This window comes from Camelus dromedarius, chromosome 24 (assembly GCF_036321535.1).
Source record: "Camelus dromedarius isolate mCamDro1 chromosome 24, mCamDro1.pat, whole genome shotgun sequence".
Lineage (NCBI taxonomy): Eukaryota > Metazoa > Chordata > Mammalia > Artiodactyla > Camelidae > Camelus > Camelus dromedarius.
This window is the reverse complement of record NC_087459.1, coordinates 28,732,736-28,749,129: the sequence shown is the minus strand read 5'-3', so window position 1 is coordinate 28,749,129 and position 16,394 is coordinate 28,732,736. Positions and strand designations below refer to the sequence as shown.

Sequence of the window (16,394 nt, the reverse complement as noted above, 5' to 3'; positions counted from 1 at the left end):
AATTCCCATTTTCTTTTATTTATACAAAACAATTGTTTTAAATATAACTTAAGAACCCCTCCAAGCACCGGTGTCTTGTCTCTGGTTTCCACCACCGCTTGCCCCCCACAACCCCTCATGGACACAGCCAGGGTGGGGGTTTGGGAGGAGGCAGGGAAATGTCTGGGGCTGTGGCCTGACCAAGGTGCTATTCTGGAAACAGACACAACGATGGGTCCCTGTTTCAACTTGGGCAAAGGAGGCGATAATGAAACAGGTCCCCTCTAACACAGAAAGGTATGACAAGGACGGTATGAAAACGAAAAAAAAAAGTGGGGGGGGAGGAAAAATAAGACCAAAAACAAAAAATAAAACTCAAAAACCTTCAATATGAAGGCAGCAGATGGGGGAGGGGCATTTACAAGGGAAAACTGAGTTCAGTGGAGACAGCAGCAAGGTTGGGACATCCAAGCCCAATGTTGTCACTGGGCCTGGACACCCCTTCCCGCCTGCGCTGCGGAGCTGCACTCCCGAGCTCGCAGGCTAGTCGCCCTCTTCTCTTTGGTCTGCAGGGCCTCAGCCCTTCAAGGTGAGGAGGGGCACCCGGGGCTCCTAACTGGGGATGGAGGGAGGCTGCGGGAGTGGGGCCCAACCACCCCTGGGCTGCTGGCAGATACAGAGCATCACTTCTCCTCTGGTCACACCCAATCCTGAGGGAAGGGCTCTCCCGCACCCTCGGTTTGGGGTTCCCCACCTGGGGGCATGTGATTTCCACACTCCCATATGGCAGAATCCCCAAATCCTGTCTCTCCAAATTGCCAGCTCCTCACCCCCATGGGTTCAAAGTGCAATCCAGTGGGGCACAGGAATGGGGGCCTCTTGGGTCCCCACCAGACTCTGCCCCAGGAAGAAGGGGAGCTGTGTTCCCAGCGTGGGAATTCCTGCTGCTCCAGAGCTGTGGGGCCAGGAGAGGAGGTGCAGATCAGTACTGGGGGGCTGGTGCCGCTGACCCGCCTGGGGCTCCAGGCTTGGCCTGGGACTTCATGTGCTGGACACTGGCCAGGATTTTCTTCTGGTGTCCCGCCAGGGTGACTCCGATTCGGAGCAGGTCCCTGGGGAAGAATGGAAAGCTAGGTGAGGCCATGGGGCTCCCAGGGGGTGTGTCTTCCACAGAAACCCTGTCAAACTTTTGGGATTGTCAACCAATCCTGTGGGGAAGTGGGGCAGTGGGGCAGACGTCAATAGTTGCCGGATAGTTTCTGGAGAATTTAGGAGCCCTGCTACAGTCCCGAGCAGATGCAGTAGTGGGTGGAGCTAGGTACTGGCAGGGGCCAGGCGGCAGGAGGTGAAGGGCTGCAGTATGGATGGATTAAGAAAAAAGAAAAGGCGGGGGATCAGGGGAGGAATGAAAGGGAGAGAAAAGCCCATAAAATGAGGTTGGGGGAAGGGGCTGCACAGACTGTTTTAGCGGAGAAAGACGTCAGAAGGAAAAGCCAGAAAGAGGAAGAACTGGGTGGGTGGAGAGGAAGGGGAGGGAGGGGACAAAAACAAACTGCCCCCACCTCCCATCCTGATGCCGGGAGACTGAGATAAGGGAAAAAGATGAGGTGAGAGATGGAGGGCAAGAACCCTTGTCAGAGAACCCGTGTCAAGGAGAGGCTGGAGGCAGTCAGGGAGGAGGCGCCCAGACCCAGTGAGGCACACTGGCCCGCGACCTGCCTGCCAGAGAGAGGGCCTCCTGGACCCTCTGGGTCTGGATTTCATTCCTTCTACTTCTGTTACTCAAACCTGGGGCAAGAAGAATCCTTGGGAGAGAAATGGGAAGGCAGAAGGTAGGACCAGGGAGAGGCCAACTAGGGAAAAACAGTATTTGGGAGGCGCTGGTATCATAAAACCATTTAACATTAAAGCTGGAAAGGATCTCCAAAACCCAGTCCAACCTTCTCCTTTTATGGGTGGGAAAACATCCAGAGTTGACACATTGTTAATGTGAGAGCAGGGCCTGGAATGCAGATAGATGCACAAAGATAGATACAGATTCTGAGGTGGAGTGAGATGGCCCAGGGCTGAGATGGTACACATCTCGGAGGGGTGAGGCGGGCACAGCTGGCCTGGAAGATTCCCCGGGGCTCTCAGCCCCAGCAGCTGTTACTGCTTTGGGTGGGAGGAGCTCCAGAAAACAGAGTTGGCACCGGGAGTTGACCCCAAAGCCCCCTGCTGAAATTGTGGGCCTGATTCTGGTCCCCAGGCACCCCCTACCCTCTACCTCCAGCTCCTGCCACAACTTACTCAGTGGAGATCTGGCTGACCAGCTCAAAGGAGCCAAACCCAGCGGCTGCAAAACTTTCTTCGTATCTTCCCATCTTGATGGCTCGAAGCCACTCACCCACAGAGCCAAAAGCTGAGTAGTGAGGCTGCCGCTGATCCAGGAGGGGATGCGAGGCCCTGGGAGGCAGGGATCGGGAGGGAGCACTGAGAACCAGTCTCAGTGGTTCTCAGTGTGTGGACGGACGTAGACCCCAGGCTTGGAAAGATGGACAGGGGCCATCCCACATACCACCAAAGGGATGGATCCTTCTGTGGGGGAGGGAGGGTCTCAGGGGGTGACAGAGTGCAGGAAACAGGGTCTGCTCTCTGGGGTCCTCACCCTCCATTCTCCCTGGCCACGATTTTGAGGCTGGCAGGGTTCCGGATCATCTTGTCCAGGGCGCTGACCACCTGGGGGAAGCGGGGCCGCGCATTCCGGTCTTTCTGCCAACAGTCCAGCATGAGCTGATGCAGGGAGGTGGGGCAGTCTGGGGGCGGGGGCAGCCGGTAGTCCTGTTCAATGGCGTTGATCACCTGGAATGACAGGTGGAAGCACTGGGTGAGGACGACTGGGGAAAATGAAGCTGCCAAAGGACCCCAAGGAAATGGCAACTTGACAGATGCTGGGATGGGTGCTACAGCCCCCCAGAATGGCAAATCTGGGGGTCCTTCTGGCCAGGGCCAAGGCTGGCTGTGGTTCTACATCTCAGAAGCTCTTGAGCTATAATCCAGACAGGTAACTTCCCAACCCTGCCCTCCATGTCTGTGCCCTGTGACCAGATATGCTGTATCAGACTCTCAGGTACAGAGAGGACCCCTGGAGGACCCCGCAGTGATGAGCTCTGTGGGAACCCCACCCCACCCCGTATCTCAGGTGAGAGGACATTCCAGGAAAGCTTGGTGGAACCAGGGGACACTTACATCCTGATTGCTCATATCCCAGTATGGCCGTTCCCCAAAAGACATGACCTCCCACATCACGATCCCATAGCTCCAGGCATCACTGGCAGATGTGAACTTCCGGAAGGCAATGGCCTCAGGGGCTGTCCATCGGATGGGAATCTTTCCTCCCTAAAGATGGGGGGAGGAAGAGGTGAGCTGAGGGACTCACAGGACCCAGGCATTCTGCCCTCTACCTCTGCCTTTCCCCCTAGCTCAGGCTTGCTTCCTTTCTGGGACCTAAACACCTACCTTCCCAACTCTGTTCTTTTCCTAAGGTTCCTTCCGTGGTCTTCTCCTATCTCCTGTCCTAGGCCAGCACTGTCAATCCCTCAGCCTCCCACCTTTCCAACCTGCCCTGCCCACCTGGCCCTAAGTACCTCATTCCTAGGCCTGTCCCCCAGCCTCACCAGAGAGCTTGTGTAAGTGGGATCAGAAGAGTTTTCCTCCAGGAATCGGGAGAGGCCAAAGTCTGAAACCTTGCAGACAAGGTTGCTGTTGACCAGAATGTTGCGGGCAGCCAGGTCTCGGTGGACATAGCTCATCTCAGCCAGGTACCGCATGCCCGAGGCGATGCCCCGTAACATGCCCACGAGCTGGATAACGGTGAACTGCCCATCGTTCAGCTGGAGAAGGACAAGGGGAAGGGCCGTGGTTAGGGCAGCTCACCCACCATCCCAGGTAAGCCCCCCTCCTTTCTTTTACCCTGAGTTCTCTCAGCTCTTGCTAAATATCATGACACAAAGCTTACAACTGTTACTATTTCAAATATAGGCATTCAGTCTTTCTTAATTAGATTTTAAGGAGATATTTTAAGATTTTCTTCCTTTTAAACCTGTACAAAGCAATATTCAACAAATGCTTTTTTTGGGGGGGTAATTAAGTTTACTTATTAGTTCTATTTTTAGAGGAGGTGCTGGGGATTGTACCCAGGACCTTGTGTATGCTAAGCATGTGCTCTACCATTTGAGCTATATCGTCCCCCCTTCAACAAATGCTTTTGATCTAATATGTTCCTTTTATTTGACAGCAGCAGAGTGCTGACGGTTACAAGTGTGCTCTGAAGCTATCTGTCTACAGGTGGAGATGCCTGCGTTTGTGCTAATTCAGCTGCAATCTCGCTTAGTCCTCTTGGACTGACTGTATGTAGGATGCAAGAGAATAGTGAGGAATCAGCTGTGATCAGTGACCACAGCACCAACACAAAGATAAAGCCCGACCTTGACCTTTACAGAGTTTGCTCTCACCAGGTAGGCCAACCAGCCATGAACGGTTCACTAAGCCCGTCTTTTGGGCTCAGCTAGCTTGCAGGGGACCCTTGACAGCCCTGCAGGGCCAGTGACACAGAGTCCAGACACGAATTCTGAATCCATCCTCCAAGCCGGCACCTGCCCCAGGCCTCACATCTCACTGGAAACACCACTTACAGATGCTCAGGGCAGAGATCTCAGAGTCTCCGTGATTCCCCCATGGCTCACAGTCCGTCAGCAAGTTCTGCCGGCCGTGCCTCCCAAACATATCCCCAGTCCAACCACTTCTCCACTCCCACTGCAGCGCCCCCGCCTGGATGACTGCAGGTCTCCTCAGGGGCTCCGGGCTTCTGCTCCTGCCCCCCAGCCCCCATCACAGGGATCTCCTTAAATCATCTCTCTCTCCTGATGCAATCCTCCCAAAGGCTTGCCTTCAAACTTCTAATCAAATTCAAATTTCTAAGGCCACAAGGCCCAGCCACCTCCATTAGAGCCACTATCACTTCTCTGCCGACCTGGTTCAGCTCCACCGGCCTTTCACCTTCTGGAACATGCTGGGTTCCTGCCCACTCTGGGTCTCTACTCTCTGCCCCAAACATCCCACCCCCTCCCCGCCCCGCATCTTCTACGGCTGGCTCTTTCTTATCTACCCAGATGTCATCTCTTCTAAAACAGACCCTCCTTCCCTTTCTGGCAACTGAAATGGGTACTCCTGTATCCACAAGGCAGGGTCAGGCTGTCATGGCACGACTCTGGGGTCTGCCGCAGCATCCCTCATGCTGGGAGCCAGGTAGCTTGCGTCTCCTGATGCGGGGCCATGTGAAGTACACAGCACCCTGACATAGGCATTTCATTTTGAACTTATCACAGTATCAGATATAGCTTCTATTACAGGAAATAGAGAAACAAGCTCAATGACCCCACAGGGAAGAATCCGATAAATCCAGAAGACAAGACACTCAAGTGGACGAGTGGCTCAGCCCTTCAGCAAATCAGTACCACGACAAGGGGCCGTTCTGGAGGTAGAAGAGGCTCAAAACGATAGGTGCAGGGGGAGGGGATATCTCAGTAGTAGAGAACATGCTTAGCGCGCACGAGGCCGTGGGTTCAATCCCCAGTTATTAAAAATAAATAAATAAACCTAATTACCCTCCCCCAAATCAAAAAATAAAACAAACTGTACCAAAGAAACCCAAAAAACAGCCACCAGGTGCAATGCTTGATCCTGAATTGGATCCCGGTTCAGGTAAGCTGGCAGGAAGGGACACTTTGGGGACAACTAGGGAAACAGGAGTATCAAGTGGGCGTGAGGTGACCCCGAGGAGCTGTTGTAATTCTGTTAAATGCAGTGTTATTTTGCCATGAAGAAAAAGTTTCGGTTTTTCATAAAAGACATATAATAAAGTTTAACGTTGTTAAAGTCGCAAAAATAAGCTCTTCCCACCTCATCCCCAAGCACTTTTCTATGATCCTGTTTGATTTTTCTCACATCTAAAATTTTGCTTACGTTTTATAAAAGCTCCTTCGGCCTTGTTAATTTTTCATCTCCCCCATTATACCATCAGCTCACCAAAAGCAGAGACGGTCACGCTCTGTTCCCGAGGCCCAGGGCAGTGGCTGATGCACAGTCACAAGGAGGCACTGAGCAAATATTTGTCACAAGGACAAATGAGGTCAGCCGGCTCCACAGAGAGGCCAGTCCCAGGACTCAACCGTCTGTCCCGGGTTCGGAGCTCCATGGCTGGCTGGGGGTCGGGGGCGCTCACCCGCAGGAAGGAGTCCAGGGCGCCGTTCTCCATGAACTCCGTGAGGATCATGACTGGCACGCTGTTGGTGACCACGCCCTCCAGGCGGATGATGTTGGGGTGCTCGAACTGGCCCATGATGGAGGCCTCGCTCAGGAACTCCCGCCGCTGCCGCTCCGTGTAGCCGCCCTTCAGCGTCTTGATGGCCACACAGCTCTCCTTCTTCCCGGGGGCCTTGAGCCGCCCCCGGCACACCTCCCCAAACTCGCCTTCAGGAAGTGGGGGCTGAGGGTCAGCTCTCCTGCGCTCGGGTCTGGTCCCGACATCCCTCCCACCCCCCTCCCCCTCCCAGGCACCCAGGCACTTTCCTCTCACCTGCACCAATCACCTCTTCAATCTTGACATAGGAGACATCGATCTCTTTTGCAAATTCCCTCACAGCCTCGTTAGGGTCTTCGTAAGTGAACGGGTCAATGTAGACCTTAGTACCTGAGGAACCACACAGGGCCCATTAGCCAAGAAGCAACTCCCACTGCACTCAGATGCCCTGGTTCCGGATGCATGCTCTCGCCCCAGCCCTGTGGCTTTCAGGATGGGCCTACTCACCGTGCCCGATGAGATACTGTCCATGTTTGTCCGAGTATTCAGCTTCTCTCCCGTTGCTCTGCTTCCTGCAGCCGACGGGAAAGAAAACGTCCACTGAGTCCCACACCTCTGTGTCCCCAAAGAGAAAGGATGGGAAGGGAGGAGTGGGAATTGGAGACGATTGATTCCAAGTGAAAATGGGCTCCAGGGGCATGGAAGGAGCCTTGCCCTGGACCAAGAAAGTGGGTGGCCAGCGACACAGGGATCACAAGAGCCTCCGGGTGCCCAGAGCCCTCACCTGAGGCAGAGAACAGCAATGACAACGACCACAAGGACCAGCACCACGCCCACCACTGCCGTGCCTGCAATCAGGGCCAGCTGCTCCCGCCAGCTCTCATTCTCTGTGGGAGAAAAACTGGTGATCAGGAGACCCCCATGGCGCCTGTGAGCTCAGCTCAGGCCCCTCAGGGCGAGGGAAGAAGCTTCCCAGCCTTATGACTGCCAGAGCAGGTTGGATTTTGTCCTGTTCTAAATACTGGTCACCACAAAAAGTCCCATTTGAACAAAAGATCCTAAAGACTACAAATGAAAAGGTTCAGAGCCAAAAAGTGGAAACTACCCAAATGTCCATCAATGGATGAATGGATAAATAAGACGTGCTATAAGCCATCCGATAGGGTATTTCTCGGCCGTGGGAAGGAATGAAGTCCTGATACGTTCTACAACATGGGTGAACCTTGGAAACATTATGCTGTGTGAAAGGAGCAGCCAGTCACAAAAGATGACATACTGCGTGACTACATTTCTATGAAATGTCCAGAACAGGCAAACCTATAGAGACAGAAAGTAGACAAGTGTCTGCCAGGGGCTGGGGGGCGATGGAAGGGATATAAGCATCTCTTTTCGGGGTGCTGAAATGTTCCAAAGTTAATTCTTGTGATGGCTGCACAACTCTGTAAATATATTAAAAGCCAATGAATTATACATTTTAAATGGTAAATCATAGGGTATATGAATTATATCTCAATAAGACTCTTAAAAAAAGTAAAAGGTTTAGAAAACCATTGGGCCAGCATATAAAAACTAACAGGGTGTCACTTCATTTAATCCTTGGAACCCTGTGGGAGAGGCCTCATCTTCCATCTTTTGCATGAGAAATCTTGGACTCAGGGGTCAAGGTTTTGCTAAAGGTCACACAGCTGGAAAGTGGCTGAGCCGGTCTTCACAGCCAGCTGTTGGGCTTGGTTTCCACATCCTCACACCAGGACAAAAATGTCTCGTGGTTGACAGTCATGGGGATGTGACTCTGGGGGTCCTGAGGGCAGATGCAAGGCCTCCCACCCAGTGCAGGGCAGCACTCCTGCCCACGTTCTGCCCCTAGGCTCACCGTCCAGCTGGGTCTGGCTGTGGTGCTCCTGGCCGAAGGGCCCGTAGCCGGCCTCGGAGCGGGCCCGCACCTGGACCAGGTAGCTGGCTCCCCGCTTCAGTCCCCGCAGTTCTGCCCGGTTCTCCGATGTCTTCAGGAACCTCACACTGCTGGGGCCCTCTGCGCCCTGTTCGGGAAGGGAAGGGGCTGGCTATAAGCCAGGGCCCCCAGATTCCACTGCTCTTCCCATTTTCCCCCTGCCCCGGGCCTCCATCACTAGCATCTCAGTCCTGAGTGGCAGGTGAGACCTTTGGGCTCACTTACATATACACCGTGCTATGTGTTCTGTACTTGTTATATCATTTAACCCTTGCAGCAATTCTGTGGGGTAGGTTCCCTTATCTTAACTATTTTACGATGGGGATAGTGAGCTCAGAGAGGCCGAGGGGTTGAAACAAGGTCACATAGCTAGTATGTAGCTGATGCCTGCCACTTGGGTGTCACGCGGCCCCTAGAGTAGGTCCCACTGCCCATCCCCACCCCCAAGGCGGGGCCTGGTCTCACCTTCTCATGGTACTTGACCTCGTAGTCCAGCACTGCCCCGCTAGGTGCCCGGGGAACAGCCCATGCCAGGCTCAAGCTGCTGGGTGATGACCGAGTCACCCGGATGTCAGACACTGGGGGTGGCACTGCAAGACAGACACGTTGGGGCCCTTGAGTGTGGTGGGTCCCTTGTCTTTCCCAGCTCTTCCTCCACTGGCCACACTTGTCCTCTAATGGTTTCAGGAATTCCTCCCAGCTCTCTCTGCCCTGTCCTCAACTCTCCAGCTCACCTTTGCATCTTTTCAATTCTCTTTCTGACTCTTGCCCCAAAGGCTTTGACCTGCTATATTTCCTGGGGAGCCTACTCCCTAGCCACTACCTTTCCTCCTTCAGGCCTTTACACTGCCCCCATCCCTCTTTGGCCCTTCCCACCACCATCTGTCCCACCCCACCATAGGCCGTCCCCAGCCACCAGTCTCACCCTCACGGTCAGTGGTGACATTCACGGCCTCAAACGGGACTGGTCCACTGGCTAAGGAGGACACCCCATTCAAGGCGGTGACCTCAAAGGTATAGGTGAAGTCAGGACGCAGCCCACGAATCGCCACCCAGGGCTCCACCAGGTCCCGGGGGCCGGGATCGAAGGTCAGGTCTCCTCCGCAGGGCGTGCAGGAGCCCCCGGGGCGGCACTCCCGGCAACGGAGAGCGTAGGTGAGGTCCTCCCGGCCGCCTGACTCGAGGGGGGCACTCCACTCCAGGCGCAGGGAGGAGCCGTTCAGGCGGGGAACCACGCTTCTCGGAGCAGATGGAGGGGCTGTGGGAGACCAGGGTGTCAGGCAGAGGTGGACCAAATGGGCAGTGGAGAGGCAGTGGGACAGACAGGCAGCCACATTGACCCCTTGTCTTGGCGGCGCACCGGGCCAGGGTCAAGAGGAGGAAGGCATGGGAGGATGGGGGCTGGGATTGGGGTCCACGCCAGGGGTCATCGGTCACTTACTGGTACAGGGTGCACCCCGGGGGTCTGTGCGGGCCCGAAAGTACCCGATGCGGCACTGGCAGATCGGTGAGCCAATGGTGTTGGAGTGGCTGTTGGCTGGGCATGGCTGGCAAGACCCCTCCCCGGACAGGGGCTTGAAGGTACCCTGAGCACAGGCTGAGAGAGAGAAAGCATCCATCAAAAACTTGCATCAGAGACACTCAATGGCTATTAAAGTTGCATGTGGTGCACGGGGGGAGCAGAGGGAGATCAGAAATGTCACCTCTGAGAGGATAAGACCTCCCTCCAGAGAAGGGTCTGTCCCCCGTCCCCACAGCAGCCTGGTGAAACCCAGACCCCCACTCAAAATAATGATCTTAAATGCACACCCCAAAAAACACAGATTACCAAGAAAAGTGAAAGTAAGTGAAAATACAAGGATCAAAACACAAAGAAAAGTTTACAGTATCGCAATGTTTGTGTTTCTCTATCAAGGAGATACAGCAGTAGGGCTAATGGCCAATGAAATACTGAAGCCACGATGAGCACAAAACACATTTTGACATTCTTGCAACGGGCTGTGAAAACACCCAGGATTTGAATGGGGCCCAAGTCTCAGGTCTGGCTCAGGACCGCTGGGGCTGTGACTCCTCTGTAGAAGGCATGGCCAATTCCAGTGGAGATGAGTGAAAAGAAAAAGCCATGTTTTCCTCTGCTGAAGTTCATAGATCCCCTATATTCCACCTACAACGCCCAGGTTAAGAGTCTCTGTTCTGAGGGAGGAGGGTATAACTCAGTGGTAGAGTGCATTAACATTCAGGAGGTCCTGGGTTCAATACCCATTACCTCCCTTAAAGTATATAAATAAATCAGCCTAAAAAAAAAAAGAAAAAAAATCTCTGTTCTGAGAAACAGCTAAGTGAGAATTCAGCATCAGTAAATTAAAGGAAACCATGAATCAGAATAGAGACCGGGATGCCTTCGTCCTCTGAGTCCAACAAGGTCCCCCAACCCTGAGGACAGTCCCACATGCCAGGACAGCCTCCCATGTCCAGAAAGGAATGGGACATGGTTAGAAGGATGCCCATGGATATGAGGGAGAGCTCAGAACTGTGCTTGGGGGGGGGGGGGCCTGAAAACACACCTTCCAGTAACTGAGGGCCTGGGAGAGCCAAGAATGTCCAAAACGGAAATTTAAGAAGTGGGTCCAAGGGCGGAGCACTGGATCCCCTCCGCACAGGGATGGGCAAGCTTTGTGGGGGAGGTGCCAGCCCTCACCTCGGCATCTAGTATTCCCCTCGGCGGCTTCAAACCCCTGAGCACAGCTGCAGCCTGTGACCGGCTGCTCAGCCCACTGACCATCCTCCCGGCAGTAGAGGCTGGGGCTGGGGCCCGGGCCAGGCACAGCATCGGCCACGCAGCTCCCCGCCACGGGCACCACAAGCTCGCGGGGCACGGTCTCTGGGAAGCGGGTGAGGTTCACGGTCAGCTGGGCACACTTCTTGTAGAAGAGATGCAGGGACAGCAGAGCCATGCAGGCGCCCTGGTCCTGGAAGGCCAGGTAGAAGCCGGCCTTGGTGAGCGGGCCTAGACGCAGCGTCTTGATGTTCACCTTCCCGGTGGCCTCGGCCCCGGGCCGCTTCCGGGTCAGGTGCTCAGCGGCCACGGTGTCCACCTGTCAAGAACGGGGAAGAGAGTCACTGATGCTGTCCTCGACTCCCCAGGGACCCTACTGGACTGTCTTTTCCCCAGCTCACCCCCTCTTGGACCTGCTCAGTTCCTGTTCCAGAACCTTCTCTCCACCTCTCCCAACATGCACTTTCCTGCCGGCCTCAACACTGTCCATTAACGCTCACTGAGCTCCTACGATGTATCTGGCCTCTGTCCTGCACCCCCTTTCCGTGCACTCATTCATCCTACAGACACTTATCAACACCTACTCTATGCCAGGCCCTGGACTCAGTGCCGAGGAAACAGAAATGAAGGAAACAATGATAAGTTAAAAGTATGCTGAGTGCTGTGGCAGGCGGGAGCCCAGGGCAGGGCGCATCAGGGTACACCTCAGAGCTGGAATTTAGAAGGCAAGTAAGAGCTGAGTAGGAGAAGCAGAGAAAAAGGCATTTCAGGGCGAGGCATCAGCTGATGCAAAGGTGGGAGGGGGCTATAAAGGGGTGATGCTTAGAGAATGGGGAAGTGAAGGGTGGCCCCAGCTCACCGGAGGAGAGTGGCTGGTCCACCTAACATTACCCTCTTCCCTCCTCAGACCTGGGCCTCCTGCTTCCAGCACCCAGGCTCCTCCCCGCCATTGCCTCTAGACCACAGGCCAGGCACGTGGCCCAGCCCCGGGGCGCCTGGGTACCTTGATGTAGGGATTCTCCATCCAGGCTGGCGTGTGGGCCGTGGCCGTGTCTGCATCGCTCTCGAAGTAGAAGACGGTGAAGGTCTCCTTGCAGGAGCGGCCGGCCTGCGGCAGGGAGAGGCACTCGAGCATGGTGAAGCGTAGCGTGGCGTACACGTGGACGGCGCCCCGACGGGGGACCCAGCCGGTGCGCAGCCAGTGGGCCACGCCCGGGGCCCGCTGCATGTCACACACCTCGTAGGTCCGAACGCTGTGCTGCTCCTCATCCAGGCCACTCAGCTCCTCCCACTGTGGGCAGAAGGGCATCAGCCTGGGAGCTACTGGGTAGGTGAAGGTCAGTGGGGGGGTATTTGCCGTAAAGCGACGGTGGCGCGGGGGCTTGAAGAGCAAGGGCTCTGAGGACATCTGCTCCGGCTGCCCTGATGACTGTGTGTATGGCACAGGGAGCAGGAGCACAGGTGGCCCCCCTCCCTCAGTTTCCCTCCTGAGCCCCAGCTCTCACCTGCCCCTCCTCCTGAGGGAACGTCACCCACTTTAGATCCGCAGTTTCCAATTTTGTGTTCAGTAGGGTTTCTAAGACAGACAGACAGACAGGCAGAGTCAGCAAGCATCTGAGGGGAGACACAGATCCCTGGGAGCTGAGACAGACAGGACGCGGAGGGGAAAAAGCCCTGCCCTCTGGGTTGTCCCCACCCCAGGTTTGAAGCCTCTTTTCTGAGTGCCAGCCCCGCCCCTAACAGCTGGCCGGCCCAGGGCTGACCCTCAGGACTCCCAGATCTCCTCCCAGTGCCCCAAGAAGGGGAGGCACAAATGCTGAAATCGGAAAAGGGCAAATTGCTCAGAAAGGGTTCCACTAGAGCCCAGCCTTGACCCTGACTCCTCAGTGGGCCAAGGGCCGCTGGCATGGGGACACCCCTGCTGCCAGGGCCTGCCTTGGCCTCTACAGTCCCTTCCCCAAATCCAAAGTTGCTGCCTCCATTCCCCCCAACTCGACTCTCCTCTTCCAAGCCCCCAACTTCCTTCAGACCAAACACTCCAGCCCTTCAGATCCTTGAAGGTGGTGCTGAGCTCCTGAGGCCCAGCCCTGACCCCCCACCCCTCCCCACCAGCTAGCTGCCCTCAGAGGAGGAAGTGCTGGAAGCCAGGACGCTTGGGTTCCTGCCCTTGGCCCCGGCCTGCAGAGGCCTCACATCTGGATTTGGTTATGGGAAGGAAAAGGGGAGGAGATTTTAGGGGTGTGTCTATGGCGGGGTGAGCACACCTGGCTCAGCTCTGGCCTCAGGGGAGGGGCCTCGGGGGAGGGGCGGGGTCTGGCGGAAGGGGGGATTAGGAGAAACTGCACAGCCCCCTGGTGGAGGATGGTGGAGGGAGAGTAGGGGAATCCCCTCGGAGGCCAGGACAATGTGGGGGGCAGTAGGGCTGTCCTGCGAGGAGCGGAGAGAGGGTTCCCGGGGGGGGGGTGCCAGCAGCACACCTGGGACCAGGTGTCCCCACTTCTGTGAGGGCTGCATAAGAGAAGACAAGGCAGGCAGGTGAGGCAGCCTCCTCCCAGGGACCAGGTGATGTCCACGGAGGGCAAGGAGTGAGGTCTGGGCCTCTATGGGTGGCACGAGACAGCCCAGCGTGCTGGGGACAGGATGCCGGGGTTCTGGGAAGGGGTGGATAGAGGCTGCCGTCTCCACCCTCCATTGTTCCAGACTGGATAGTTGTTTTCCTGTCTCCAATTTACACACTGTCTGTTTCGGGCTGTCCTGGGCACTCTGAGCGGTTCACTTTCTCTCATCCTATCTCGCTCTTGCCTGCCTCCTGCTCTCTGATCTGTCACTTCTCTCACCTCTCTCTCCTGTTCCCTGTCCACCTCCATTTCTCTTTCTGTTTCTCCTCTGTTTTCTATCTCCCACCCTTCACCTTCACTGGGGCACAGGGCCTTGGATAAACAACTGAACTCTTGTAAGCCTCAGTCTCCTCATCTGTAAAATGGGTGTAGTGTTGGAACCGTGAAAATATAAAGCACTTAGCATGGGCCTCGGGATCAGAAGGCATTTAGGTAATAGGAATTAGAAGTGATCCCTGTTCCTCTTTGCATCTTTCTTTCTCTCTGACCACACATCATCCCGGCTGGTTCTCTCCTGGCTCTGCCTTCCTCTCTCCCACAGTTCTTTCCCCTTCTATCTCTGAGCCCATCAAGTCTCCCCTCTTCCCCTATACCCAGCCTTTGATCCCCAGCCCAGAGCAGCACTGCCCAGCCTGGGGAAAAGGGGTTTCTAACTGCCTTTGATTCCTCCTCCTCAGCAGCTCCCCCAGCCAACTCCCAAGAGATCCCTTTGATTCCAGGCAGCGAAGTGGGGGGGGGGGGAGGAGGCTCACTGAAAGGAGATTAGGGCCATGGGAGGAGGGTTTATAGGGGTCTTGGCTCCCCCCTAGGGACTGAGGGAAGGGCAGAGACTCATTGATAAAGTAACATTTGGGGGACAGATGCAGATAAAATAGAAATTGGAGAGAGCAGGAGGTGGTAGTTAGGTTGAGTTTGGGCGACACAAGTGATGTGTAGCTCAGTTTTTGCCCGCCTGTAGGGTTCCAGGAAAGGACACAGGCGGGACTGAGGCAGAGCTGGGGTCTAGACAGCATTTAAAGGGCTGGGGTGCAGCCTGGGGAAACAAGGGAGGGGGCCTCCCTGCAGCAGGAGCCACAGCTTTGGGATAGATTTGGAGGTTCGAGTGAGCGCGGAAAGTGGCCATCCTGACGGAGGTGTGTGGAATCGTAGGATCAAAGTGTGAGTGCTGGGGAACAGGGGGCAACAGTGGTTTTATGGCCTAGCACAAAGTTCTGCCTTGTCTTCAGTTGTTCCTCCAGAAACGTTTCCTCGTGTTTGGCGGAGGTGGGAACAGGGACAGAAACTTTGGAGAGAGTTTTGAAGACTGGAGTAGAGAGAAAAGGGAAGGCTGCCAAGGGCGTTTGGAGTCAGGCGTTAAAGAGTTTGGGGAGCCCGGAAAGGGGCATGTCCCGGGACGGAGCTCGACTCCATCTCTTTCCCAAACAAAAGAAAACTCCACTCCCCGCTGGGCCGCCTCCTCCCCGCCCCCCGCCCAGGCTAGCACTATTGGTCCGGAGTCTTCGGGATTGGGGTGCGGGTTACCGGGAGTCAGAGATCGGCCCCTCCGCTCCGAGGCCCATCTTCGGGGGCCCCAGAAGTGGCGAAGCGCCCCCAAGGATACTCACCTTCTAAAGCGGCTGCAAGCGAAGCCCAGCAGAGCAGAGCCCGGAGCTCCATGGCGCCGCCTCACTCTGGTTGGATTCGATCCGAGTTTGGGGGGCGCTAGCCCCCCCAGGTCTGAAGCCCCCCTGAGCGGGTGTATGCCGACTCCCCGCGCGGGACTCTTTTGGGGCCCTCAGCGCGGGCCCATGAAGGCGCCCCTGGCACCCGGTGGCGGAGCCCAGGTGTGGCCCCGAGTCCCCGCCACGCGCGCAGACGGGCAGGCGGAGGGCGTCCTGGCAGCAGCCTCGCCGGGTGAACGCAGAGCAAGACGTGGCTGGAGTCGGGGTCCCTCCGGGGCCTCGGGGACCCGCCCCGGCTGGCTGGGGATGGGCCGGCCGCTCGCGGTCTTCCCCCCTCCCTGGAGCGGTGCTACTCGCGCTGCCGGGCGAGTGCGCTCCGCGCGGGCGGGGAGGGTGGGAGCCGGAGCGGGGACGGGAGCGGGAGGGAGGGAGACTGCGGCGCGGGGCCGGGCGGGCTGGGGCTGGGCTGGGACTGGGCCGGGCGGCGCCTGGCCGGGGAGGGAGGGGCACGCGGGGGGCGGGGGGAGCGCCCCACTAGCCCGGGCTCCGCAAGGGGGCCGGGGCGCGCCGATTGGAGCACGCGCTGCTGAATAATTCATGAGGGAAGAGGAGAGGGCCACCGAGCGGAGCAGGTCGGGAAGTTGGGAGAAAGTTTGGAGAAGGGGGAGGGGCGGCGGGCGCGGAGCGCGGGGACCGCCCAGACCTGCACCGTGGCCGTGCGCCCTGGCCCGGACCGCGCGTGTCGGGGCCTGGGCCCAGGGACCCCCTGGGCAGGTCCGAGCCAGGGAGACACCAGGGAGCAGAGAAACACACCCAGCAGCATGGAGGGCCGCACGGACGTGCGCGTAAATGTGCGCCACACACTCGAAGCCCTATCGGATCATACTGCGAACTTCGGATTCTACTCCTCCATGCTTCCACCTCGTTGGCGCAGGGGACCGTATTTGGGGAAAGTTTTTAAGGATGGGGGTGTCCCAGCGGGCCTGGATGCAGCGATCTCAGCTTAGATAACCCTGGAGCGAACGTTCACACAATCATTCAACAAACATTATGTATTGGGAACCCACTG

General features: G+C 56.6%; 1 protein-coding gene across 2 annotated transcripts; it reads right to left on the bottom strand.

Moving 5' to 3' along the window:
- EPHB4 (EPH receptor B4) lies at nt 1–15,715 on the bottom strand. Of its 2 annotated transcripts, none has more exons than XM_031432618.2 (17): nt 15,269–15,715; nt 12,552–12,622; nt 12,050–12,337; nt 10,969–11,365; nt 9,712–9,867; nt 9,196–9,528; nt 8,736–8,860; nt 8,193–8,382; nt 7,104–7,206; nt 6,827–6,891; nt 6,596–6,709; nt 6,242–6,489; nt 3,636–3,851; nt 3,208–3,357; nt 2,627–2,820; nt 2,269–2,424; nt 1–1,091 (listed from the first exon to the last, which is right to left on the bottom strand). In XM_031432618.2, the coding sequence occupies exons 1-17, from the start codon at nt 15,318–15,320 to the stop codon at nt 962–964; spliced, it is 2,988 nt and encodes a 995-aa protein (XP_031288478.1). In that variant the 5' UTR covers nt 15,321–15,715; the 3' UTR covers nt 1–961. The 2 variants fall into 2 exon arrangements, with proteins under 2 accessions (XP_031288478.1, XP_031288479.1); XM_031432619.2 differs by having other exon boundaries at nt 8,193–8,358.
- Nucleotides 15,716–16,394: the final 679 nt, after the last annotated feature.

Bases quoted from the DNA above. Each gene is read 5' to 3' on its own strand.
- EPHB4 (XM_031432618.2), bottom strand. From the start codon at position 15,320: ATGGAGCTCCGGGCTCTGCTCTGCTGGGCTTCGCTTGCAGCCGCTTTA. The intron at 9,529-9,711 runs GTAAGTGACCGA...GGTCTCCCACAG, and splicing joins CCGGGGTGCACCCTGTACCA to CCCCTCCATCTGCTCCGAGA. The intron at 8,861-9,195 runs GTGAGACTGGTG...TCTGTCTTGCAG, and splicing joins TGTCACCACTGACCGTGAGG to TGCCACCCCCAGTGTCTGAC.